The following is a 27,515-nucleotide window of genomic DNA, read 5'->3' as shown; positions in this document are numbered from 1 at the left end:
CAAAAACATGATTAGATAAACTTTGCTCGATAGAAAAAAATTCCATAGTTACGCCTTTTTTTAACAATAAATCCAAACCATATCTACAATACAAACTTTTTAGACTTGTTTTTTACACAAATGTATAGGTAATAAGATAATCTAGACGTTTTGGATCACTTTGTCTCGGTAACATCATTAAAATAATTTCTATGTTTCAATACCTACTAAATCCGCAAGCGCAATCACTCGCGAACGCACTTACGCCCTCTTCAGTCGCGCGGCAGCGCTTGTAGAGGACGGACCTGTGTCAGTGTGTTCCACGCGGTCACGTGATTTTACCATTTACAAACAATGGGAAACAAAGCATATGAAACGTAAGAAAAAGTCACTAAGTGCTATAAAAACACACTTTCTGATAACAGAAGCATCTAATACTTTACGAGGTGGTTGAAAGCGCCTAGCTTTACTACATCAACAGTTAAAATATTTCAGTATTTTCACTAGGTCAGCAACCAATTTCAATGTAGGTAAATAATATTATATTCCTAGATAATATAATTGTGAGTATGTAAGTATGATATATTTACAGTATTTCACCTTTACTGATATACCTACGTCCGATCTGCAAAATGATTATATTCCTTCGTGCTCTTTGACTCCTTTGAAAATCAGAAATTATTTATTTGGATTGACACAGTATGGGGATGTTACAATATATGTATAGTGTTACGCTTTTAGTATGAGGATGCCGAAGGCGCCCGGCTTTGGATCGCATGCAACGTGCCAGGCCCGTCAAGCGTGCAAATTCATCATCATAATCATAAATTTATATAAATATAAAAAGTCAAATTGAATTAATTGAAAAAATTACCATAATAAGCATATCGCAATACAATTATTTAAGAACTAAATACATATCACTAATTTTAATATTTGACCATGGTCGACATGAATTAAATATAATTGAGAGTTCCAAGTGCCTACAGGCAGTTCATCTTGTGCTTGGTTGTATTAGTCTTGTTCGAGAAACTGAACACGGTGAAAAATAGAGATAATACTCCTAAAAATACGTGTGATACCTCATTAGATTCGTCATAATGCCTAGAAAAATGTATTCGAAGCGTGTAGTAGCACACACAAAATATCAAAAGTTATAAGCAAAAAAAGGGGGGGAAAGTAGAGATCTTTAATTTCCCCAATATCTCAAAAAGTATTCATATTACGGTGCGAGATGGGTGGGGGGTGCTCGACCAAATGTCATAGAGGGCCCCAAGACAAAACAAAATACATTTAAATTTTTTCAAAATGGCCGACTTTTTTTATTTTTTTTCAAGTTGGTCCGAGCGCGCTGATATTTGGCATGGCGGAAGATAGAGGCCCCTAAATTCCTATGAAAAAATTTTTTTGGAAAAATTCCATGATGGCGGAAATAATGGTCATTTTAATTTTGTATGGCAACTTTTAAACGGTGCGAGATGGGTGGGGGGTGCTCGACCAAATGTCATAAAGGGCCCCAAGACAAAACAAACTGCATTTAAAAAAAATCACACAGGGCGACTTTTTTTTTTAATTTTTTTCATGTTGGTCCGAGTGCGCTGAGATTTGGCATGCGGCGAGCTTGGAGGCCCAAGATTACTATGTGAAATAAAAATTGGAAAAATCCAAAATGGCGGCGGACACAGGCCAAATTCAAATTTCCAAGTAGGTTAGGCGAGCCCGAAGGAGGCTGAAGGCCGACCCCGCGGAGGGTCGTCAGGCCCGGAGCTTTATCTCGAATGTCCAAGCATGCTCCACCCCCAGTAATTTTGGGCGAGGCCGAAAGTCGAGCTGCGGGAATGACGAACAAAGCAAAATCCTATACAAAAGTTTATAGGATTATTAAGCGATTTGTTAACCCGCGCGAGGCCGGGGCGGGTCGATAGTAATAAATAAACATAAAGCATACGCTAGACTGAATAAAAATATAAAAGTTTCACTAAAATTTACTGGATTGTACAGTCAGCAGCAGAAATAGCTACGGGGCCTAGTAATCAAAATGATGACACGGAAATGTCAAGATAATAAGGTCTGTGTCGATCATTTTGAACATGTTATTCTGCTTATCTATATCTGCTGCTGCCTGTACTGGTTTTAGAGTCTGGCTAATTTAGGTAGAACTAGAGTTTAGCTAAGAAAGGTAGAAGAAATTAATTTGACTGAACCATATCTGGTAGAAAAAGAAAATGATTGATGTTCTAAACCTGTTCAAGGACGTGGAATAGTAGATATTAATTCGGCGTCCTTGAACAGGTTTTCAACAACAATCAGTTAATTATTTAATAGATATTTGGAAGAAACAAAACATAATATTGAAAATAATTTGTTACATTACGGTATGTACGTGTGGCGTAAAGCCAGTGGACTGTAGTTTTTTAAGTTAGTTCCTTCGCTACACTATACTGCTTTACCAGATTGTAGAAGGGCTTACGGGGATTTTGTGGTCTGCAGCTGGCAGAGGCCTCGGCGGGTAGATTGCTCGCTGCTGGCTTCCTCGTTATTTCAAGGCACTGTTTTATGGTATATTTTGCGAATTCAGATATCCTTTCTGTCGCGATGTTTTGGTGACACTGACACCGTTAGTACCGCTTTTTAGACCATTGCTTGTGTGTCGCCGGCCAGTAGCCTCGCTACCTCAAGTAAATCAGTATAGCAGTAGGTATTAAGGATTAATACTAAACACCCCCCACCGAAAGCACTATGTGGCTTTCTCATAATATGAAAAAAGTTAAAAGTTAGACCAAATCAAAATCGTTGCAGACTTATCTTTGTCTAGCTCTGCCAATCAATTCAATTCCATCATCCGCTCCTCCATCTGACCTTTAACTGAGTTTTCCCTAAGCCCGATAAAAAAAAAATATTTTTTTTGTGAGTACCTCTTATAATGAAGGATATTTTTGCTGAGTATCAACATCCTACTAGGGACAGTTTTTGACTTATGATTTTATTATTATTTTTCTTTAATGTATTGTTTTTCGGGATGTATTCAAGCGATTTGCTGAAATTTATTGAATAGTGTTCTTTATTTAGGTATGCCTTGATACTCAAAAACCGAATACCATTTGTCATATAAAAAAAAATTACTCTCTACTCAACCGGTGTTTTACAATGTAGTATACAAACTCTTCGATTATGTTTGCGTTTTCTTATCAGGTTGTCGTATTTAAGAGTAAAATGCTAATCTCTCACCCCGATTGATTAAGGTTCTACCTACCTACCTACCTGAAATTTATTGAATAGTGTTCTTTATTTAGGTATGCCTTGATACTCAAAAACCGAATACCATTTGTCATATAAAAAAAAAATACTCTCTACTCAACCGGTGTTTTACAATGTAGTATACAAACTCTTCGATTATGTTTGCGTTTTCTTATCAGGTTGTCGTATTTAAGAGTAAAATGCTAATCTCTCACCCCGATTGATTAAGGTTCTACCTACCTACCTACCTACCTACCTACCTACCTACCTACCTACCTTACCTGCCTACCTACCTACCTTACCTACCTACCTACCTACCTACCTACCTACCTTACCTACCTACCTACCTACCTACCTACCTACCTACTTACCTACCTACCTTACCTACCTACCTACCTACCTACCTACCTACCTACCTACCTACCTACCTACCTACCTACCTACCTACCTACTTACCTACCTACCTACCTACCTACCTACCTACCTTACCTACCTACTTTACCTACCTACCTACCTATACCTTACCTTTATATGAACAATACCTTACCTTAATTGACCGTTACCTTAAAATGTTTATTTCCTTTCGGTACTTTAATTCTACTACGCTGCCATTAAATTAAAACGTTGTTACCGATCACTAAATAATAAGTACACATGGCTCTGTAAAAATAATAATTCTAAATATAATGATCAGAAACACGTAATGCAATAAATATATACATATACAATAAAAACTATAAAAACGTGACCCTTGCACGGTATGGTTAAAATACTGCCATCATAAGATCCTTATACTGTGACCCGTTTGCTATCGCCGCCGCGCACAGCGCGCGCTCACGTGCTCGTCGAGCGGTTCGGGACGCGCGGGCGGGGCTTCACTGTTTGCCGCGCACCTCACCCCCTCAGATTCGTTGATGAGTCGAATCATATCGCCTTATATTTGACATAGCCGCATTTTTAATCGACGCAAAAATTTACCCATTATTTTGTGTAATATTCAGGCTAGCAACATTATGTGTTTCATTATGCGCAGTTAACGTTCCGTCGTTTGTTGCGTTGCGAGCCATACATTTAATCAAAGCCTTATAATTTATTTAAAAACTAAGTTTACTCATCATGTTAATTGAGTTACATAAAAAAAAGAGAGTAAAATATTTCTATTGGATAAAAATATGATATCAAAATGAAAACTTGTCTTACTAAAACCGACTTATGAAATTTAATCTTACCGAAGACGGTGCAGTATGGCCTATAGTCTTAGCCTGTCCAGAAGGACGAATAAAAAAATGAAAAATTGTTATTGTCAAAATTGGTCCAAGTTCTTGGAAAGTATCAAAGCTTCTATAAACGGTTGCGATATGTCGGCCCAACAGAGTGAGATGGAGCGATAGCTAGAATCGCAGCCGACATCAGTATTTTGTCCAGAAATACAAATTTAAAATACCCGTTCACAAAGAACTAAACTGACATACCATACCGGGTCGAGTGTGTCCTTTATATGTATATACGACCAAAAAAATAAACTGTAGACTGCACAATTTCAAACTGACCAACATTTGTTCAGCGACATTTAATAATAACTCTACTTAGCCTTCGGTTTCATTTTAATTTTTACTCGTGGCACTGGACACACCTGGTATAGCACGAATAAAATAAATAATGCTAATAGACATGTACCGGACCGCCTATATCTCATTCTTGCTCTTATTCATAGCTGTATAGTTTAGGCTACGAACGCACGAGCAACTTTTGTCTCCGCTAGTATTATATCTTACATCAAGTTGATGGCATCTATGGGTACTTGATGCAAATGAATTAACGGTAGTGAAAATACGACAGAGACAAAAAAATGTTGCAGAGTCAAAAAAGTTCCTCGTGCTCGCCTAGCCTAACTTGGCCTTTTCTCTTCCGAGCAGTTAGCTTTGAAATGTCTGATTTGGACCAATCAGGACAGACCACGAAAAGTGCCGTAAGAAAGATGGATTGTGGCTCTGTCAACTAATTAGTTTGTATTGAAATTAAATGTAATACGCTATAACAACAGCCACTTTAAAAATTAAAATAATGATGGACTATTTAGTGAATATTAATTGGAACAAAATAACACCATGTCTTGTTTTATTAGTGCTAGAAATAGTGTTAGAATGTAAGTTTAGCATTGACCGGACTGCTATTGGCCTGATTTTTTCGGTACTTTTGCATTAGGGTTTATAAATATTTTTTGTGTGACACAGTTTCAGATTGTGCGACTCCTGCAGAAGTGAACAAGCACCTGGAGCTGGGCCGGGACTTCCTGGCGCGAGGGCAGCTCTCGGACGCGTTAACGCACTATCATGCGGCAGTCGGTCAGTGAACATTCCTTCATATCGGCTGCTTTACATTCGGGCCTTATCTGGTGATACTCATCTTATTTTCAATCAACAATCATCTTTGTTTAGTTATTGGTGAGGTGGAGGTCGCTTACCATAAATTATGGAATACATTGCTGTTTTATGTGGCATGATAAATTAACTGATAAACTTATTTATCTTTTTAGAGGGTGACCCACACAACTACCTCACATATTTCAAGCGTGGTACAGTTTACTATGCTCTGGGTAAAGCAAAGTTTGCACTACAAGACTTCACTAAGGTAAGGCTGAGGATTTTCTGGGCACACTAAATTTCATCAGTTAAAGCTGATCATGTAAGGAGTTTTTTACAAAGTATTATACCACTTATAATCACTTAAGTGTCAAAATTCACACCTTTTGAGGTGGCATTACAAGAGGATGGCTGATTTTAGGGCAGTTAGACTGGCTCTGTGTTTTGTATTTCAATTTTCATAATGGTTTTAGGTGTTGGAGTTGAAAGCGGACTTTACTTCAGCGCAAGTGCAGCGTGCTAATGTCTACCTCAAACTAGCTCAATACAGAGAGGCTAAAGAAGACTTCTTGCAAGTTGTGAGTATTAAAGATAAAACTTGTTCTAATTCCATAAAGCTAATAAGTCCTTACCTAACCCTAGGATTTGAGTTGTGTGTGTGACTAAGCAATTATAATTATTTTTGTAATAATTTATTACAGTGATATTAAATTTGTGTTAAGTGAGCTTTTGTGAGATCATTCAAGAGCACAGTGTTGGCCGAACGTTAATGCAATTGACCATTAAAAATTAACCATTGAAAAAGTTAATTGCCATTAGCCATTAACCATTGAAAGAAAATTAATTATCAATTGCATTGAACATCAATTTGCATTAATGTTAATTTATTACGAACCACTAACAATTAAAAAGAATTAATGGTTATTGCTTTACAAACCATTAAAAACTAAAACAATTTTTAATGAAAATTAAACATGTGATTGATAATTAACAATTAACAAGAATAAATTATGGTAATTTTATAAAGACGTCCGACGTCCAAGGGATCAAAGGTCTAGTGCAGCGGTCGGCAACCTGCGGCCCGTGGGCCGCATGCGGCTCGTGAACCTATCACTTGCGGCCCGAGTGTCGCCTTGGCTATTTTGTATGTAATAGTGACAAACGACAATGTCTCATAAAGTCATAAATATTAACAAAGTACGGCCCGCGTCACCATTTATTTTGTTTATTTTATTTATTATATTTATTTTATTTATTATATTTATTTCATTTATTTCATTTATTTCATTTATTTCATTTATTTCATTTATTTCATTTATTTCATTTAATTCATTTATTTCATTTATTTCATGTATTTCATGTATTTCATGTATTTCATTTATTTCATGTATTTCATGTATTTCATTTATTTCATTTATTTCATTTATTTCATTTATTTCATTTATTTCATTTATTTCATTTATTTCATTTATTTCATTTATTTCATTTATTTCATTTATTTCATTTATTTCATTTATTTCATTTATTTCATTTATTTCATTTATTTCATTTATTTCATTTATTTCATTTATTTCATTTATTTCATTTATTTCATTTATTTCATTTATTTCATTTATTTCATTTATTTCATTTATTTCATTTATTTCATTTATTTCATTTATTTCATTTATTTCATTTATTTCATTTATTTCATTTATTTCATTTATTTCATTTATTTCATTTATTTCATTTATTTCATTTATTTCATTTATTTCATTTATTTCATTTATTTCATTTATTTCATTTATTTCATTTATTTCATTTATTTCATTTATTTCATTTATTTCATTTATTTCATTTATTTCATTTATTTCATTTATTTCATTTATTTCATTTATTTCATTTATTTCATTTATTTCATTTATTTCATTTATTTCATTTATTTCATTTATTTCATTTATTTCATTTATTTCATTTATTTCATTTATTTCATTTATTTCATTTATTTCATTTATTTCATTTATTTCATTTATTTCATTTATTTCATTTATTTCATTTATTTCATTTATTTCATTTATTTCATTTATTTCATTTATTTCATTTATTTCATTTATTTCATTTATTTCATTTATTTCATTTATTTCATTTATTTCATTTAGTTCATTTAGTTCATTTAGTTCATTTAGTTCATTTAGTTCATTTAGTTCATTTATTTCATTTATTTCATTTATTTCATTTATTTCATTTATTTCATTTATTTCATTTATTTCATTTATTTCATTTATTTTATTTATTTTATTCATTTTATGAGCACCCATTATAACAATAATGGGTGTATTCCCATTTGTCCCCACGGGGAACATATAGGAAATATATGTGCAGTTTGCACATAAATTATTCCCATTTTTCCCCACTTTATTGGTGTGGGGACAAATGGGAACACATCATTATCCGATATTTTCCCATTTGTTCCCACCTGGAGCAGATGGAATAAGCGCTTCATATAAATGAATAAATCCCATTTGTCCCCGTTTCCCATTTGTCTCCAACTCACATATGACAGGGACAAATAAAAATACACCAATAATGAGTGTATTCCCATTTAATAGCTTCAAGCAAAATTAACATTAATTATTAGTTTATGAAAAAAATATTTAATTCCATTAAACGTTAATGCAATTGAGAGTAATTCTAATTAATTTTTTGAAACTTTAATGCCATTAAATAGGCAATTAGATTGACAATCAATGTAATTAAACGTCTCAAGATTCAATTCTAACTAACTTTAATTAAATTGATGCGTAATGCAATTGATTAATTGCGGAATTAATGGTTAATGCAATTGATTAATTGTTAATTAGAATTAACCATTACGGCCAACACTGCAAGAGCATATATCTTATAAGTAACTTTGAAATTATATTTTAGACCACAGCATACTATATCTACATTTCTAGAATTAATTCCATGTTATAAAACATTGAAAACTTTCGTGTTTTGAAAACACATCAAACTGTATCTAAACCAGGTTTTTAACAAGTTCTATTTGTTACCTTTATTTTGAACATGTTGAATCAGGTTTCACTGATCATTGGTGGTGAGATATTTGCTTTTGCTACCACAACCAGTAAAACCTGCATCGAAACATTAGAAATAAAGGTACTTAACAAAATAGACCCGGTTTAAATATTAGGTATGTCTTAATATTTCTGCTGTGTTGTACTAAGAATGTGTCAGTTCAGTGGCACTAGTTTTCTTATTAAAATGCGGTCATTTCATATCCATTAGTATAGTAATTCGTGAATAATGTTCATTTGAATTTGGTTTTTAATATTTTATAGTTAAGTATTTTCTTGCGTTAGGCTGAATAGTTTCTTGTTTGACTCGGTAGTAAAGTTTGTTTAAACCTTGCGCCTTGTTACCCACGCATCGCTCGAGATACGCGTCACGTCCGTTGTTCAATTTTGTAATCTTTCGTTTTTGCTCTTGGGCATCATATTGAAATTACCATGAGGCGTTAAACAACAACATTACCCGCTTATAAAACAAACCATATTTAATGATAATAATGAAATTATGTTAAGTACCTACATAGGTGTACCTACTGATTGTTGTTATGAGCCACGTATTTAACGACTAATGTGATAAAGCATGTATAATATTAACTAACATCATTTTTTGTATTCTGTCGTAACACCCGATGCGATTGCTTCACTGGTTGTTCGTTGTACATTATATTTCCAAGTTCTAGAACTTGAAACACACTGAGTTGTTTTTAGGGTTCCGTAACACAAAAGGAAAAAGCGGAACCCTTATAGGATCACTCGTGCATCTGTCTGTCTGTCTGTTTGTCTGTCACAGCCTATTTGCTCGTAAACTACAGGACCAATTCCTTGGTCCTGTACCAATTAAGTTGAAATTTGGTACACATATGTAAATTAGTGACCCTAAGATGGACATGTTTTTTTTTTATAATTTTAAAATACATAGATTCGAAGTTATTTATAAAAAAATGCAAAAAAATTACCATTCCCCCCTGTTTATCTCCGAAACTACTGGGTCTAAAATTTTGAAAAAAGTACACAAAATAGTTCTTTATCTATAGATGACAGGACAGGAAAACCAATTAGACATGTGCAGTCAAGCGTGAGTCGGACTTATGTACGGAAACGTAGAAACGCGAGTCCGATTCGCACTTGGCCGGTTTTTTCTGTAGGTGTCTAATTTTAAAAGTAAAGTAGGTATGTATAATATTTATATTTATAAATGTATATGGATATTGTAATGTTGAATCTACCTTTCTCATAGTGAAAACTCGGAACCTATGTCTATTTCCAAGTGCTATTGACATACCTATTTAAACATTGTATTAATAATAGGAGTTAATTAAGAGTGAAGTCCAAGTAGATGAACGGTCAATATGAGCCCTTGCCTACAGCCAGGAGAGTTTCTGTTTCAAGTAATACAATCAAGATTAAGGGCCAACCGAGGCCTTACCGCCAACGTCGAAAAATTTACAAAACATGTGCCTCTTTATCGCTCGAATATGCAAGTGTGATAGAGCAGATAACGTTTTTCGATGTTGGAGGTAAGCCGTCAGAGGACCTACGGCGAACACCAAAGCATCTCTCTTTTATTCCAATTGAACAGATTTCGGTGTTCGCGGTACGCCCCCAGAAATCAGATCTGTTTAATTTTTGAGAAAAAGTACTTCGATAATTATTAATGAACTCGTCTGGCCGGTTTAAGCAGAGTTCGATCGCACGTGTCTGTGCCACTTTGTGCCGAAATCTACTAAAATGCAACACATTTTGCTTAATGTTATAAAATACAGTCTGGCAAGCCAATTTTGTCAGTTACAGTGGATTAAAAAAACTATACTCACAAGAACATTGAAGTGTACAGTACTATTAAAATTGACTTTAGAGTCTGACAAAAAAGAGTAGAAAATAAAAAGTGGCAATACTGTATTGTCGTCCCTTTCAAATCAATCTAAGAAATCGGGACGACACTACAGTATTGCTACTTTATAATTTCTACTCTTCTTTGTCAGACTATAAAAGATTATTTTGAACAAGAACTGAGTTACTGTTATTATCTCCATACAAGTTGGTGATATAATGAATAATTGCGTGTTTGTCGGCAGACGTACGCAGACCCATATAACAGCGAAGCGTTAGCGCAGTACCACAAGATCGACGAGTACATGGAGGACATGCGGCTGGTGGAGGCGTACTACCGCGGCGGTGACCACCGCGCCGCGGTCGAGCTCGCCACGCGGCTGCTCGAGGTCTCGCCCTGGTCCGCGCAGCTGCGACAACTGCGCGCCGAGAGCTACATAGCCCTGGTTAGTGCGCATAGTTAGGTGTACCTTCGCTTAGTTTAGGTACTTAGTCTAGGTTCGCCAACTACAAGTGTGTCGCTTAACTTCAAACTCGGGTAAATCCATTGGACCCTCTCAGCAAATATCTACCCTATTACGTTTTCTTAATACCAAAATCGCATAATCTGACAGATGGATTTACCCGAGTTTGAAGTTAAGCGACTCAAGTCTACCTACTACCTACATAAATATTCTAATGCAAATAAACTACCTAGATGTAAGATTTTATTTGCAATGTCCTAACAGGGTGCCATGTGTTCTCACAACCTTTTACTGTAACAACTAAATGTACCATGGTTTCGCAATAAAGAATTCTATTCTATTCTAATTACGTGAAACTGATTGTGGTTATGCAGATTCCTTAGAGCAGGCTTTAGGTATGCTACAAGTAATTATGATAAATTGTTTACTGTCTTAATAATTGTCTACATAATGAATAAAAAATTTGACACAAATAATATACGTGACTCATGGCTTTTCTCTACCCGTGTCATAGCTTGTGCTGCTCCATGTATTTAACCAAAAGTCTAGCAACTTATTAGCCTAAATATTGTCTTAACCATATTATTGCTTTCCTTGCTTTGCTCCAATAATCTCATATAGTACTCTGCGGTACTAAAGTTCTACACCTACGCCATTGTTGAATGCAAATAGTTGGTTACAGCATTCACACTCACACATACATACTTGAGGTAGGTAAGTGATATGATTAAAAGTGATAAGTAACTGATAAGTTGATGACGATTATTGTAAATATGCCACTAACTATTGTATTTTATCTTCCAGAATGATCTATTCTCCGCTGTGTCTGACATTCGGTCTGTCAATCGTCTCCAACAAGACTCCACGGATGGCTACTACCGGCTTGCGACTTTGTTGTATCAACTGGGGCACGTCAGTGATGCCCTAAAGGTAAGTAAATAATGAGCTATCAGGTTATCACTAACAATGTACGAAAAGCTGAAAGCTTAACCCTTTATAAGGCATAAGGGTGTCAGGAATTATGCAAAATTGAATCACTATCACTATGAAATAAAGTTCAAAACCAGGTGGGAAATATATTCCCTCTGCCTTATAAAGGCTTAACCTATGATCTTTAATTAGACCTGTGTCATATGTTTGAGTCCCCACTCTTTATTTTAAATTATACAACCATTACATTTGCATATCTCAAATTGACTTATTTAACATTATGTTTGTGTTTTTATTATGTAGTTTGATATTTACAAATTATTTTCCAAAAAAAATGGTGCTTAAAAATACACATTCATTTAAAAGATTTTATCGGATCAAGGTAAATTCAAACAACTGTTGCCATATGCATATACATGTTTTCGTTACTTTGATGCATTCATTCCGTTCGGCTAACAAAATAGGGAACTGTTGCACTTTCAAATCATACTAAATAAACGCAGATAATGATGACTGACTCAACTTGGCAAGTCAACCCGCAACTTAAGGCCTGTGCACACCGGTTGCGTGTGCGTGACGTGCACGTGCGCGTGCGGCGTTGTAGTATACAGATCCTTATGAGAGATGGCACACCGCTTGCGTGACGTGTGCGTGTGCGGCTCCAACATTTTAGCGCACGCACACGCGCACGTCACGCACACGCAAGCCGGTGTGGCTCGGCCTTTAATCAATTGTTGTATGTATCGTAACAGGAAGTCCGCGAGTGCCTTAAACTAGATCCGGAACACAAGAAGTGCTTCCCGTTGTACAAGAAGATCAAGAAGGTGGACAAGTTGCTGCTGGACTGCGAGGAGCAGAGCGAGGCCCGCGACTACCTCAAGTGCATGAGCAGCGCCGAGAAAGTGCTCAAGATCGAGGACGAAGTGTCCTTAGTCGTGTTCGAGGCCAAGCGGTGGCTTTGCAGCTGCGCGACGAAGGTTAGCTATCTGCATTTTTTTTACGAGGATAGGATGCTAGTGATGACATGATGTGTGGGTTTCTTTACAGCCTTTAGGTACAGTGGGAAGTTTTAATTTATGACCTATTTTGTACCTTGTCTCAGTGACAATAGTACGAGGTCTTTGGCGACTTTCATATTGATTGTCACCGTGACAAGTTACGAAATGGGTCATAATCATAAATTAATACTTTCGACCGTACAGAGCATTTTTAAATGATTGGCAAACAAATTTTTTTTCTAATAAACAACTTGCTTGTACATGTATGCTTCTTATAGATATCCTCATCAAAAGTTAAATTGATTGACATATAAATAAAATATATTTTAGAATCTGAAATGTATACGAGTTTAATGATTCTTTAGTAATTAGACATGACAAAAATACATAGAAATAATAAGTTATATAGCCATAATCTGAGGGCCTTTCTCTGGGGCTCTCTGAGGGCTCTTGTGTTCGAGCCACTCTTATATCTAGAATATAATACACCGTGAAATTTTAGTGGTTGTTTTCCCGCGGCAGGGCGATTTGCTATCGGTAGTACTTTCGAATTATGATAGACAAACTTATAAATAAACTGTTTTCCAAAAAAAAAATTACAAAAAAATAACCTAAACTCGAACAAGCGAAAAACAATAGTAACACACTAAAACTGCAAGTCGACGACAGTTCCCGATATTGTAAACAGATAAACAAATAAACAAGCACATGTTACTTTTTTAAACTGTGTAACAGGCTAGAGTGCTTTACTGTTTGACAACTGAAATTAAAATTTACTTAGACTGTTCCTTCACGATTAACAGTTGAAATAAAACCTTTTTATTAGTTTGATAGTTGTGTCAACTTTGGTAAATCGAATAATTACATCCTCTTCGCTTATTAAACTAATGTGATAACAGATCCTGTCAATGTCATCACTGCTATTTCTAGTAAAATGGATCGACATTACGAATATTCTAATTTAGAGTACGTCGCGATGGTGCAGCTGTACGCTAGGGCTAACTACGACTCCCACGCCGCCCGACGACTTTACGCGGAACCGGACCATTTACAGTCGCTGCGTCTTCGGGGGATTTTAAACCCCCAAGTTCCACACGGACGAACAATTGTCGCCGCAACACAGCGGCTGCTTAACCACGGGCAGTTTCGAACGCCACCATATGCACAGGGCAGAGGTGATTGTGTATTGAACGTGGCGGATTGCAGTTCGAACAATTATTGCGGTATCGGGAAATTTAAGTGTTTGTTTAAGTTTTTGATCATTAAAAGCTTGATCTTAACTAGTTATGTTTACTTTTAAGGATCTGCAAACTAACTGCACGTAAAATGTGTGAAGGAAAAATAAATGGAACTACTTTTTAGGTTATTTTGTTTCATTCACTCAAAATAATTAGGTAGGTACTACTGCAGTGCTACTACTGGTGTTAGGTCACTTTCGAGTTTCGTTCGACACATTTATAAATCTGGCATTTCTTATCATTATTTAAAAAAAAGATTACACATCGACTATATATCGATAGCAGAATCATTTCGTTGCGGGAAAACAACCACTAAAATTTCACGGTGTATAAAGCGTTTATTCGTGACAAAAAAAATACGTAAAACAACAAGTAACACAATAACACGGTCACGAAATGGTCCCGACTCAGCAGGTGCTAACCTGGCTAGGCTAGCGCTGGTCTTCCGTCGGGGACATGGTCTTTTACATCTAAATTATAAAAAATAACACATTATGACTACTATAATGTTATGCAATAAAAATTAAAATGTGGAGCACATTGTAGGAGGAGCAGTACACGGAGGCGCTGGGGCACTGCGCCGCGGCGCTGGCCATCAAGCCCGACGCGCGCGTGCTGTGCGACCGCGCCGACGCCATGCTCGGCCTCGACATGTTCGACGACGGTGAGCTCACACCCTACACGCCACACACCAGCGAACGGATCACACACTGAATGCCACGCTATGAATATGTTATGTTATGAGTATTATGACAACTCACTTTGATTATATTATTTTCATAAATATATATGGCTGGAACTAACACCACCATAACCCAAAAATAATTGCTTTTATCTAGAAAAAAATACGACTTAATACGACTTAGGTAGGTAGTATATATCGATCGATGTAAAAAGTAAGTCGGTATTTTTGTACACGAATGCGAACTTCTGTTTTACCCGAGCAAGCAATGATAAAAATGACAGTGTTAATTCTCTGGCTCGAGTTTTCTCCATTTACCGTAACCTTTCCGTCATCATTGTCATCAAGCTTCCACTGTAGTTTGGTCCACTTGATTTATACAAATATTTGTTTATTTGCAGCCATACATATGTACAAAGAAGCGCTAGAATTAGATGAAGGGTTCCAGAGAGCAAAGGATGGCCTCAGCCGCGCGCAGAAACTGCAGAAACAGTCTGAACAAAGAGATTATTATAAGATTCTAGGCGTTAAGAGGTAAGTTCTGAACCACTGCTTGTTAAAAAATCTGCTTGATTAGTTATTTTTTTTTCTGTATCTGAAAACGAATCATATGGCCTGTTGTGTGTTGAGGAAGTATTTATTAAGGCAGTTGTTTTACTTGTGTTGTGTACTACAGGACAGCAAATAAGCAGGAAATTACTAAGGCGTATCGAAAGGCGGCGCAGAAGTGGCACCCTGACAACTACCAGGGCGACGAGAAGAAGGTTGCCGAAAAGAAATTCATCGACATCGCTGCAGCCAAGGAGGTACTATCCCTAATAATATAGTCTAGTCTAGCCAATGCATTAAGGATTTTTTTTATCGCACTTGCTCATCATCCTCAGTTTTAAACCGGAAAATTGAGATTTGCTAATTTAATAATGAATTCCAGCGACATGTTAAAATTGACATTTAACTGTACCCATCCCGCACAATTAGATCAGCCCGGGTGGACAGGGATAAGCGGCGTCTGAAATATGCAGGCATATAAAGCTAACTTTAATCAGGAAAAGGCAATTCAAACCGTCGGTCTATCTAAATAATAATCTTTTAAGCCTCTAAACCCAGGTTGGTATAAGAAGTAATGACTCAACAAGACGTAGAAATAGTTATATTCGGTTTGCACGTAACGTGGCAGGTGCTGACGGACCCCGAGAAGCGCGCGCAGTTCGACGCGGGCGTGGACCCGCTGGACCCTGAGTCGCAGCGCGGCGGCGGCGGCGGCGGCCCCTTCAACAACCCCTTCCACCACTTCCAGCAGGGCGGCTCCCCCTTCCAGTTCAAGTTCCACTTCAACTAAACATATCCCTCGCGTGAGACCAAACAGAGAAGACACCACTTACACTATACACGCGCCAAATACGACTGACTTTCACGGCTTCACTCATTATTAACAATGGCGTACCTAAATTAATAATATTTTTTTTATTTAAGTCTAAAATGTAAATAATTTTATATTTTTTAACCTTCTTTAGTTGGTTTTACGCTAGGTTAACGCGATTAGATGAATTACTAGGCCCCGAGGCTCCCGGTCGCACCCTAGCCTTATGTAGTTATTTATAATCAGAGACATCAGAGTCAATAGCATACATGCAGTAGGTAAACATTTCCCTTAAAATCTTCCTATAATTGTAACAGACTGGCTCCGGGGGTGCTTGCTGGATTACATGCCGTAAATAAATGTTATTTATCGGCAAAACTAGTCTTATTTCTCTAGAATTATGTACAAATCAAAAAGCATTAAGTATATTTTATTTCAAGTACATACATTACTTGTTATTACGAGAACAATGTTTCGCCACTGAGATTGCTCGTGATTGCATTCTGCATTTGAATAAGCATTATGGTGATTCATTGCTCGCCAAAACTTGTTCTAAATGTTTGTCAGCATTAAAAAAAAGTTTGTACATTCGTTATTTGCGTATGTTCTGTCCAGGCCGCGTAGCCAAGATGCTAATCGCTATCGCTCCGTAGCGATCGAAACGCAACTGTCACTGTCACACTCATATGGAAGAGTGATAGAGATACATAATGCTTTTCGTTGTCGAAGCGATAGCGATTGTAACCTTGGCTAGGCGGCCAGATTATTGTTAGTTCTCAATATCACCTCGCGAGCTTTTTAGCCTAATGGAAGTATCGTAGACATTTTTTTTGCCTGTCGTTACGTTACCTTTGTACAACAATACATAAATAGGGAAATAATCTTTGGATGTACAAACTTCTTTGAAAATGTTTTTGTATGATCGTCAAGAGCTCGCTATTTTATCAAAGAGTTTTTGATAGTAGAAGAGAAGTAAAGTCTAAGAAAAAATTGCGACGCCCATAGTTCGACAGCTGTTTTAGATAGGGTTGTACTGCGTCATTTTTTGTGGTCACAGGATTGTCAACAATCAACTTTTGTCATATAGTCATATTCAAAACAAGAATTAGACTTGACACATCTTCTACAATCAATAAATCTTTGTTATTTATATAATTTTGTTGATTGTGAATCGGAGTTAGTACTTCTCTCTATAAATATATTATTAGCGCGGTTTTACTTCAATGTAGGTAAATCCTACTTTAAAGGACACCATAAATCGTTACAAGTTCGAAGATTTTGTAACTATGTAATTGTAACATAATCATTTGTTTTATTTATTTTTTTATTTTTAAAGTACAAAAACGCATTTGGAGCATTACCAATCACGTGCTATTTACAAATATACGGTAACTAAATATGATGACTACAGCAATAATAAAGTGTCTAACTAAATATTAAGTACGAATATAATTACAACGCCTCCGTACTGTCATAGTCGGCTAGCATCTGATTCTGAAGTATATTATGAATTATGAATAAAATTGTAAGATACCCAGGCGATTAAAAATTAGTTGCGTATTTCGTACACTGTTCCTTCAGGACATCATTTCACATTTTGGTTACGTGAGTACTACCAATTTTGAGTTCGTTCTAACTGAGTGACGTAAGCGACGGTTCGCCTTGTTTGTACTAAATGATCTTACCCGGCCAACCACATAGAACTTGTGACTGTTACACGTAGCTTTTGTGATGTCTTCGTAATATCATGCTTTAGTCGCTCAATTAGAACATATGCTTATTAAGTCGTTTATCGGAGATTGTTCAAGTTCTTATATCGGCGCGCGTACTAGAAATATTTTGTTGGGAAGATAACTTAGTTAGCAGTGTAGGAAAGGATACCGATCTCAACATACGCTAAGTAAGGTCCTAACAATCTGTAACCGAATGAGTGCCAGTTGCACCACGTATACGTTACGTTAGTTACGATCGATCGCTATACTTCGTTTTTTGTGGAAATTCATTATTCATAGCTCTGAGTAACGCTTACCAGTTCGTCGATTGTTTGGTGCAACCGGACTAACTAATAATTTATTTTATATATTATTATGTTATTTTGTTGTGATTCTTATAACTTTGTAAATATTATAGAATAATAAGTCATTATGATAAACAATTTGTTTTATTTACAAATTATAAATAGGCCTCTTTATGATAATTCAGTCTTATTTTTTATGTTTAAAATTAGCATAAATAAACCTCCGCGGGTGAACGCTTTGATTAAATAAATTAGGACTGTGTTGAAGTCTTGTTGAGGGTTTCAGTGGTGGTTAACGTGGTTTCCTGGGTAAGTTTGTTTTTGGAGACAGCTTCTATCTCGTTACTGAGTTTAGCCTTGTCCTCTCCTTTCTCGCAGACGTATCTATGTTTGAGTCCGCAGTCCTGGCCCCTGTAGACGTAAGCGCGCGCCGCGGGGTCGTGGATGAGCGCGAGGCAGCGGCCGTCGCCCACGACGGTCACGTTGCCGCCCGCGCCGCCCGACACGGGCCGCGCAGAGTTGGACCAGATCCAGAGCAGGCCGGGATTGAGTCCGCCGGTCCACCAGTCCAGGGCTGTTGTTGTTAGTAAGTCACATATTAATAATATTATCATACCTACTTACGCCTCCGAATAAACAGAGTGATGACGCTCAAGATACTTATGGGTGAGATTCGTTGCCAATTTATACAGTGCCGCTAGTTTAATTGACGTCAACTTCATCATTAAAAGCTTAAGTGGGCATTTTTATTTAAAGTTGTACCCCAATTTGCATCTGTGATTTTTGAATGTTTATGTTATTTCCACTCAGAATCGTACGATCGAGAAAAGTGTTCCAAAATGTTATACATTTTTTATTTGTCCGTTTAACTAAAAGGAATAAAAATTATTGGTGAGGATGGAAAGTGCCTGTGATTCTGAGTAGAAATAATTTGGGGGTACAATCAACTTTAAATAGAAATGCCCAATTAATGTTAGTAACCAAGAAATGTTCGGAAGACGTTCAATATTTGATATCAGGCAAGGTTTGCAGCCTCATTATTTAATTAGCTAAGATGTTTTGTTAATCCTGCTGTCGACCATATTATACCTTTTATTTTGCTATCGCTGAGCAAGTGCGCGACGAGCTGCCGGCGCTCGGGCTCCGCCTCTAGCTCCAGCAGGTTGGATCGCAGCTTGCGGCAAGCCAAGTTGGCCGTTTTCCAGTCCGCCACACCCGCCGACAAATGGTAGCATGTTTCACCGACTCGCGTGAAATCTGCCACACAGGGCTCTGCAGAATAACAACATATTTTTTTAATGGCCTATATTGTGTCCCACTGCTGGGCAAAGGCCTCCCCTGTCTTTTGCTACTCGCAACATTTCACAACATTTTTTATCTAGTTGTTATTCACTACGGCTGCTATCATCCACCATAGGTACCTAGGTACTGTGATAAAGGCAAGGCGGCACTCTATACCGGCTGTGTCCCGTGACAAGTTCTTTACAAAAGCGGCATAAAGTTAATGTGAAATCAGTCTTCTACAGAACCTAAATAAAACTATCGAAACTTACCTGGGTGATGATTAGAACCGGCTACCAGTACATGCATCGACTCCTCTAATTTTCTCAACCTCTTTTCCATTATATCGGCTCTGTACACCAACTTTTCTATGGCCGAGAGCAAGTACAAGTCGGTCTCTGTGACCTGCTTTCGTGGAGGATCGTCTAACCTATCGATGGAATTTGGTCGATGTGGTTGTTGTGGATAAGCTGGAATTGGTTTGTTTTGCTGTGGAGGTGTCTGTTGGATAGAAAAAAAATTAATGACGGAAGCCGTAGGTATAAGTTTACATCTCTAGTATATACTAAGTTTACTAATATGATACGTACATACTCGTAGCTGGGCTTGAACTTATCCTTATACGGATTAGGGGGCCTATTGACTATCTTCCCGGGACCGGGCGGCGGCGGCGGCGTGGCTGCCCACTCCTCGTAGGGCCGTGAGCCCATAGGACGTGGCGCGGGCGGCGGCACTAGCGGCATATCGATGCGGTCCGTTATGTAGTAGCCCGACGATGGGGGAAGCGCCATTATTCTACCTGTTGGATTTAGTTCGCACCTCCGTGGTTAATGTTAAGATGGTTGAAGCGTACAATGAACCTTGCAATATCTAGCCCCATTCCCATCTGCTAAACGTCCCTTTCGTAATACTACGTATAGGTATACCTGTAAGAATCATTCCGTAATGCTAAGTCATTCTTTGAAAGGGATTTAAACAGCATTGTGCATATGGGTCATTTTGTAGACGAGATGTTTTGAAGTGTATCTAAAGGTGAATTTAGCGTGCTTGATATTCATAATGGTTAATACCGTTATAGTTACAAATTTTTATTTGTATCACCGTTATAACCCATTGGTGAGGGGTGAAAGACAGTGCTGTTCTAGCGTCAAAATATCACATCAGAAACATGTCGAACGCACCCTGCCTGCCTGGGCGTTCTCCGGCGGAGGTGGCCCACTCCTCGAGCAGAGCGCTCCACATGCCTGGGCCCGCGACATCGCACGTGTCGTCGGGAGCAGTCGAGTTCGACGCGTGCACGCCGTTTACGATAGCTACGGCGACTGCCAAAAACACCAACCTCATTGTCTGAAATAAAAACAACCTTTAGGTACTTTAGAAATCTTTGCCAATCTTACAATCTAGCTAGGATACAACGTAAGTTTGTATTAAATAGTAAATACTGATATGGGATATGGGAACTCTGACACGACAATGCCACATATAAGTCATATAGGTAGGTATCTGAAATCATCTGAAGGTCTGCGCTACGCAATCTGAAGGTGCGTCCATCAGAATGTCCAGATCTACAGAAAGGGACTGACTGTAAGCAACATTTTGGGACCACTCGCATTGGATACTAGCGACTATGGATGTCACGTTGGAAGGATTTGTGTATAGCGAGTTGCATCATGGGTTCTAGTGTAGTGCGTCACGTTGAGGTCACGGCAGGCGGTCACGTCCGTCCGCGTGGCGTAATGTTATGTAACGTAGCGGCGCGGGCGCGCGGTGAAAGTGGCAGGGCATCCGCCTGCGCCGCGCCGGTGTAAACAAGGACTGAGTTTCACGATATCCGCTTCGTGCTAATCGTGTATGATTGGAATTTCCTTGAATACGGATTAAGGTTTCTTTTACGGTCTTAAAGTACTGACTTGAAATTAATTTAAAATGCTCAGATCTGTATGCTGTTAAAAAAATGAACCTCTAATTAAACTCCAACAAAAGTTACATCCGTTTATGTCGCGCATATATTACATACAAATCCCATAGGGTAGGTACAGACAGCAATATTATTGGCTTAGCACCATTGCATACAAGTACCTACTAACTGCTGTGCAGGGGAAGAAGTACCTTTTCTCTGTAGTTGACTGTACTCTCCTGCCTGTGATATAGAAACATGAAGTTTGGTAACAACAAGGACTTTATATCACAACTAGGAAAAAACTTGTAAGTAAACTGTAAATGTGTAGGTATTTAGTACTAGTTATGTAAGATCACATTGGTAACTGAGTTAAGGATGACTCACGTTAGACCGGGCCGGAGCTTCCCGGGCTTACTTTTCTATGACATGACAGGTGATCACATGATGCATTCCGTAGGAAACTATGCGCCAGAAGCTCCGGCCCTGACACGGCCCGGTCTAATGTGAGTCATCCTTTACTCAAATGAAACCGTTTTTTGGGTGAAATTTTCTCCACTTTTGGTTGCTTCGACCGCACTGCGACCGAATTGCGACTAAAAATGTTACGCGTTTTGAATGTAGGCAAGTATAACGTAGTTACGAAATGTTACTGAAATAATTGCCTGTACGGGAACCAAGACAGTATTTTTCATCACACCAGCTAGTAAAGGCTCTCTTGATTGTTTAAAAACTGATTACAAAGTTGCATTTTATCCACACGAAGTAATAAAATACAAATTTGGAGTTGTTTCCTTATGTTGACTGATATTTTAGTATTTCCTTGCTTTGGTGTGGTAAAAAATTTGTTTAACCCTCGCAACGCCCACCGCTCGCACTTTTCGAACCACTCGCTACGCTCGTGGTTCAATTTTGGAATCTTTAGATTGTTCGAGCAGCGATATTAGCACGAAAGGATAAACAACAACTTGGCCCCTTGTAAACAAATAACTGTTCTATTCGTTTTTTGTTGTTATAAGGACCGGTTTTTATAGGTATATTAACTTCGCGGAAGTCGTAATAGTGGTCATCGTTATTTATGATATAGTTATTCGAATGTAAATTTTAATAAAAAAGCACTGACGACAATCCGATCTACCATTATAACACCTTACAATTAGAAAGTACCTTATCACTTGCGCTTACCTATAATTTATTCCAATAAACGGATCTCTCTTCTGTCCAAAGACAAGCGTGCGATCGGCGTCGGATCACAAACCACTTTTACCGTGAATCGGAGAAAAGTTAATACGTAGGTATCGTGCGCTGCGCACCACTCTCTCGTTATATTTGAACACTTATCATATGCGTGGGGCTCCGGTATTGTTCGTAAGAGGGGGTATTCAACATCATAACATCTTGACAATGAAATTATTATGAAAGTTAAATGTCATGTCAGTCGAAACCGCGATGAGTAATAAAACAACTCCGGGTACCTATTCTTTCCTCACAAATGCTCTAAATTTATGACGTCAGAGCCCTCTGAGCAGTTTGCTAACTTGGTCCGGTACCAAGTGATCAAATTGTGTTGCTTCTTTGATTGATTTGTTAATTTTAGCCTGGCTTCAAATAGGAGAACGTTCGTAATTCGTCGGGATATTATTCTTTTACCCTTCCACATTATTTCTACATGAATGTAGGTTGCTCCCCGATTTCTCGGACGCATTTAAATTTACCATTGTGTATTATTTAATATACAGCTGGAGAAATAACTGACCCCCTTGCATGGACATTTGTTTGAAGGGAAGGTCAGGTCAATTATCTTAACCTAATTTGTGCAAATGCTCCCGGAATGCCGATGATTGGCGAAGAGGAACAGTTGATGAAGAGCATAAACTAATCAATGAACCTTGGCGCCGTAAAGCTTGTAAGATGTGACGTTTAGCGTCACATGTAGATAGAGATAGATAGGTTAGAAATGAAAGTTTAATTTAGAAAGGGAATTTAATATTAATTAAAAATTACAAGACGTTAGCTAGGGTCGTGAGTCCGTAAAACTGAGCTGACACAGAGATAGAAATATAGAAACAAGTCCTTAAAAGGAAGGCACTTTCCTGAGGCTCTACATCGTAGGCGGGCCGTTGTAGATGGCTCCGCGGTACAGCGCAGAAGTCTCAGTTGGTCCAGAGTAGACTAGGATGGCTTCCCGCTGTGGTTCCGGATCCTCAGCTCGGAACGGAAACCTTCCGGGATACAGAGCTTGCGCATAGCGCAACCCGGGGTAGTGCAGGATAGAGGGTTTTCAGGCAGGGTGTAGGCAATTTCAATCCCAGACTTGATCCCTAGTATTATTGGTCATATTAGAATATGCACACAATAGTGACTGCTAAATCCGGCCCACAAGGAAAGAAATATCAGGAAAGTTAACCTTTCAGCATTATTTTAGTGTTCACGGATGAAGCAGTCAGAAAATAACAAATTAGTTAACAGCATGTTAACAGTATAAAATAATACAACGTAAAAATATTCCTAGTAGTAACTTAAATGAAATATTCACAACACTTACCCGATCCGGGGAAATGTACACAGCATAATACCAATAAGGCACGATCTAGATAGATTAAGTTAGGTAAGTTATATTATTTTAGAGATATTTAGTATCTTATTTGCAAGAAATTGTCGTAAATGTTCATCAATTTTCTTCAAGTGACAGATTCCAGAAAACTATTTAAAAATGTTTTTAATTTTTTTTTACAACCGGCCAGCACAAAACGCTTAGCGCAAACGAGGTTTTATAGCAAACAGTTACATGTAGGTTACCAATAAATAAGGTGGAAACAAAAAGAAAGCAGGGGCAGCTTGCTTCAACATAATATTTTAATAACAGTCAAAATGTCACTGAAATGTTATGTACTACATGTTCTATACACTTATAAGTCTTATAACAATATATTTTAGCAATACATAGTCCCTATGTATAATTAATAAGTATGCATCATCATCTTTAATGCATAGGTAGGTACTAAATAACAATTAATAAATCTACACCTTGGATTTAAAGGACCATTGTACTTTTTGATGACAATAATATAAACTTTTCTATGTCAGCAATTGAGAAAAGGCAAATCTTTTTATAATAAATTGGATTGATTGATTTTAGTTTCTATTTATTTTCCTTACGGATCATTCATACCTTGCCTCGGAGAAATAGACCAAGCTAAGTTGGCAGCGATTTCGATAGCACAGAGTGCGCAAGCGTTATTTAAACGTCATAATTTCATAGAAGTTTTACGATATATGTATTAGGCCATTTTGATGCTGACTGTACGTGTTTTGGATCTATTGGAACTTATAATCCATTCATTTCTAAATATCAGTAATCTAAAGAGGGATCGAAGAAGAACATCCTCTATATAGTCTACTGATCTACTCTATAGGAAAATTTTACAGAAAGTTTATGCGGGCATGTTGTCTTCACCTAGTTAGAGCAAACCTTACAAACAAAGTAACGCGTTGACTTACTATATTTGTAACAACAAAAATCTCAATGATACAATATAATACTATGACAACAATATAAATTTACCGTTTTGTCTTAAAAAAACTTAAAATAATTTAAATACATATACAATAATATCTTACAAAAACATTTGGTTAAAGGTCTCTTCTTTAAATATTAAAAGAATACTTAGTTATAGGGTACCTGCCTGACGAGTGTATTTCGCTACTTAGTGCTACATCAGAACGATTTGATGCATAAACATAGATATCAATTAAATTTTAAATAAGTCAATATGTGCTCTCTACGGCGCATTCATATGTAATTCCGTCTTAGTTGCATAGAAAAAGTTTTTAGTAGTGCATAATTGTTTTCCATCGGAAACGTTACGAAAGTGTCTTGCTATTTCAGTCAGTCTCGGTACAAAAAGTACTGAGTTTGACTAAAGTAGCATGACGAATAGTAAGACGAACGTTCGTAGCCGAGAAAATACGGTGGAAAACAATTATGCATTACATCTGTATTTTCTTGATATTTTTAAATGTTCATGTGTCACCTCAATTATGAAAAAGTATACATAAATGAGGATCTCCCTAAGTCCATGAAATATATCACAGCATTTAAAATAATGTAATGATACTTAACTTGATAATGTGTAAGTACCCAACCGTGTCATAGACACAATGTTTACAGGAAACAGCTTAAATATTTAATTTCTTTACATTTATTACCCTCACAATTTATTTTAGGACTTACTAAATGATGATTAATGATGATCATTAATTTCATTATATCAGCATTACGTATAAAACTTGTGATACATGATAAATTGGACCATCTCACCAATGTGAAAAATTCTACATTTTTCATTTCTACTAAAATCTATGACCCAACAGCATACAGATTGCAAACGTTGTATTTGTATTATATGATTTGGAAGACATTTATCCACATGTTAAATTAACTTTATGTGATACAAGAACCTTTGTTATGAGAACAACACTGAAAATACAAAAAAAAATAGGTGTCCCATACTAATTCGAGACGATAGACGATGTATGGAAACCAGGATATTTATGGGATTTCAGAGTTGCTGCTATGTAAAATTTGATCATAAAAACGAGTTCAATCGCGTCATATCTTGTATCACTTAAAAATGTCACCTACTATTTTGTAAAACAAGTTTGATTGCATTCTGCCAGATTGAAATATGTTTGAAGCTAACTATTTGTTTGATACTAAACAATAAGATGGATATATCGAAGCAGTGGCGGATCTCCGAAGCCGCGTCTGGGTCAAAAGACTTAAAAGTAGACGGTAAGGTTCATGTGCTCAGCTACGGCCGGGTTGGTTGCTTCGTTGACCTCTGCTTCACCGCTTCCCTGTCAACAACAAAACAAATTAACAAAATCATTATATAATTCACGAAGACAATATGGCCTAGTCAGTCATTCGATGCAATACCAGCGAGTCAGCAAATTTCCAATCCTACACCTACACAAGAGAGTCACATATGCATATGATACGGTCTCAGTACATTTTTATTCCGAAAATTCTGGTGTAGCCAGAGAGAAGATGAGATGTTACGTTATGAGACAGACCCATGATTTGTTTAGTTTACATGTCAATCATAAAATCAGGCATGTCGGAGCCGTATGATTAACGAATGGTAATATAATATTTTGGCCTTGTTGCACGCAGGGATACCAGCAATTTGGAACGCCTTATCGTGACCGGTAGAGGGAAAAAGGCCTAGGGCACAGAATAAATAATAGTACTAGGTACAGAAGACTCACTCTCTAACAAAACGCGTCTGTCACGATCAGCACAGATATGGCCGCTAGGTGGCGACAGCGCCACGCGTGGCTTATGGCAAACCCCAAAATTGGGGTCGAACGGATGTACTTTTAGCTACCTGTAGCAAAGCGACGAAATCGCGGAGTGAGACACGCCTGCCTAGGGGTAGAAGTCCCAAACGATGGTCGGACCAAATAGCGGAGGAACTAAAAATATCTGTCAGCGACCAAGACAGAACGGGACCGATGGAGACAACTAGTTGACGAAATCAAGCAGAGTCACGATCCTCAGAAATAAGGGATCGGTTGAAGAGAGAGAGAATATAATATGTACCTGAATTCTTAATTTATATTTAACTAACACAAAATTTAAAACAATAAATAAAAATAAAAGTTGTATATACCGTCAGCAGTGTTTGACAACATGCATGGACGATATGGAAAAATTACGCTTCCGGCAGGACTAGAACCCGCAATCTCCGCAATCCGTGGGTATTTTCCTTTAAAATAAAATTTGGAATATCACTCGCAGACGTATCTGCATGTTTAAAAAAAAATTTAATATGTACCTGGTCGCCGTCGTCCCAGCTGAGTTTCTTGACGCGCGCAGGTATGGTCGCGCTGGGCCAGGCCACGCCGGAGCGGCCGCCGGCGCGCTGCAGGTGGTCCGACATGAGCGCCACGCTCGGCGCCTCCGGCGGCGCCGGCGCCACCTTGGCCTTCGGGACCCGGGCCGAGTGCCGCGTCACGGTGGCATCTGGTATCAACAATTACAACTCTATGTGCGCAAGATATGTCTTAACATGCAACAATGATGGTGTTAACTCCTTAGGGTAGTCAGTTGACAATACTTTAGATTAATCATGGTAACGTGGCACGGGAACCATTTGTTATGTACTAAAATCATATTAAATA

The 27,515-nt window shown here is 37.5% G+C and overlaps 3 protein-coding genes and 1 long non-coding RNA gene across 4 annotated transcripts in view; 2 read left to right on the top strand and 2 right to left on the bottom strand.

The window, feature by feature from the left end:
- LOC134679018 (uncharacterized) overlaps nt 1–27,515 on the top strand; it is a 473,913-nt gene that overhangs the window by 293,098 nt on the left and 153,300 nt on the right. The window lies entirely within an intron of this gene.
- Nucleotides 5,160–16,746, top strand: LOC134679005 (dnaJ homolog subfamily C member 3). The gene is made up of 11 exons (XM_063537789.1): nt 5,160–5,362; nt 5,451–5,561; nt 5,753–5,847; nt 6,053–6,157; nt 10,705–10,905; nt 11,728–11,853; nt 12,606–12,830; nt 14,636–14,753; nt 15,173–15,305; nt 15,448–15,577; nt 15,949–16,746. The coding sequence occupies exons 1-11, from the start codon at nt 5,281–5,283 to the stop codon at nt 16,108–16,110; spliced, it is 1,488 nt and encodes a 495-aa protein (XP_063393859.1). The 5' UTR covers nt 5,160–5,280; the 3' UTR covers nt 16,111–16,746.
- LOC134679009 (uncharacterized) lies at nt 18,353–22,726 on the bottom strand. Its single transcript, XM_063537795.1, has 6 exons — nt 22,512–22,726; nt 20,611–20,776; nt 20,020–20,228; nt 19,702–19,930; nt 19,238–19,420; nt 18,353–18,722 (listed from the first exon to the last, which is right to left on the bottom strand). The coding sequence occupies exons 2-6, from the start codon at nt 20,771–20,773 to the stop codon at nt 18,400–18,402; spliced, it is 1,107 nt and encodes a 368-aa protein (XP_063393865.1). The 5' UTR covers nt 20,774–20,776; nt 22,512–22,726; the 3' UTR covers nt 18,353–18,399.
- Nucleotides 24,208–27,515, bottom strand: part of LOC134678371 (protocadherin Fat 4) — a 28,473-nt gene continuing 25,165 nt past the window's right edge. The window contains exons 13-14 of the mRNA XM_063536922.1: nt 27,170–27,357; nt 24,208–26,186 (exon numbers count right to left, since the gene is read on the bottom strand). Of these exons, the coding sequence (XP_063392992.1) occupies nt 26,109–26,186; nt 27,170–27,357 (266 nt within the window). The 3' untranslated portion in view covers nt 24,208–26,108. The remainder of the gene's footprint in view (nt 26,187–27,169; nt 27,358–27,515) is intronic.

Source organism: Cydia fagiglandana, chromosome Z (genome assembly GCF_963556715.1).
Source record: "Cydia fagiglandana chromosome Z, ilCydFagi1.1, whole genome shotgun sequence".
NCBI lineage: Eukaryota > Metazoa > Arthropoda > Insecta > Lepidoptera > Tortricidae > Cydia > Cydia fagiglandana.
The sequence above is the reverse complement of the archived record's forward strand: the minus strand, read 5'-3'. Positions and strand labels throughout refer to the sequence as shown.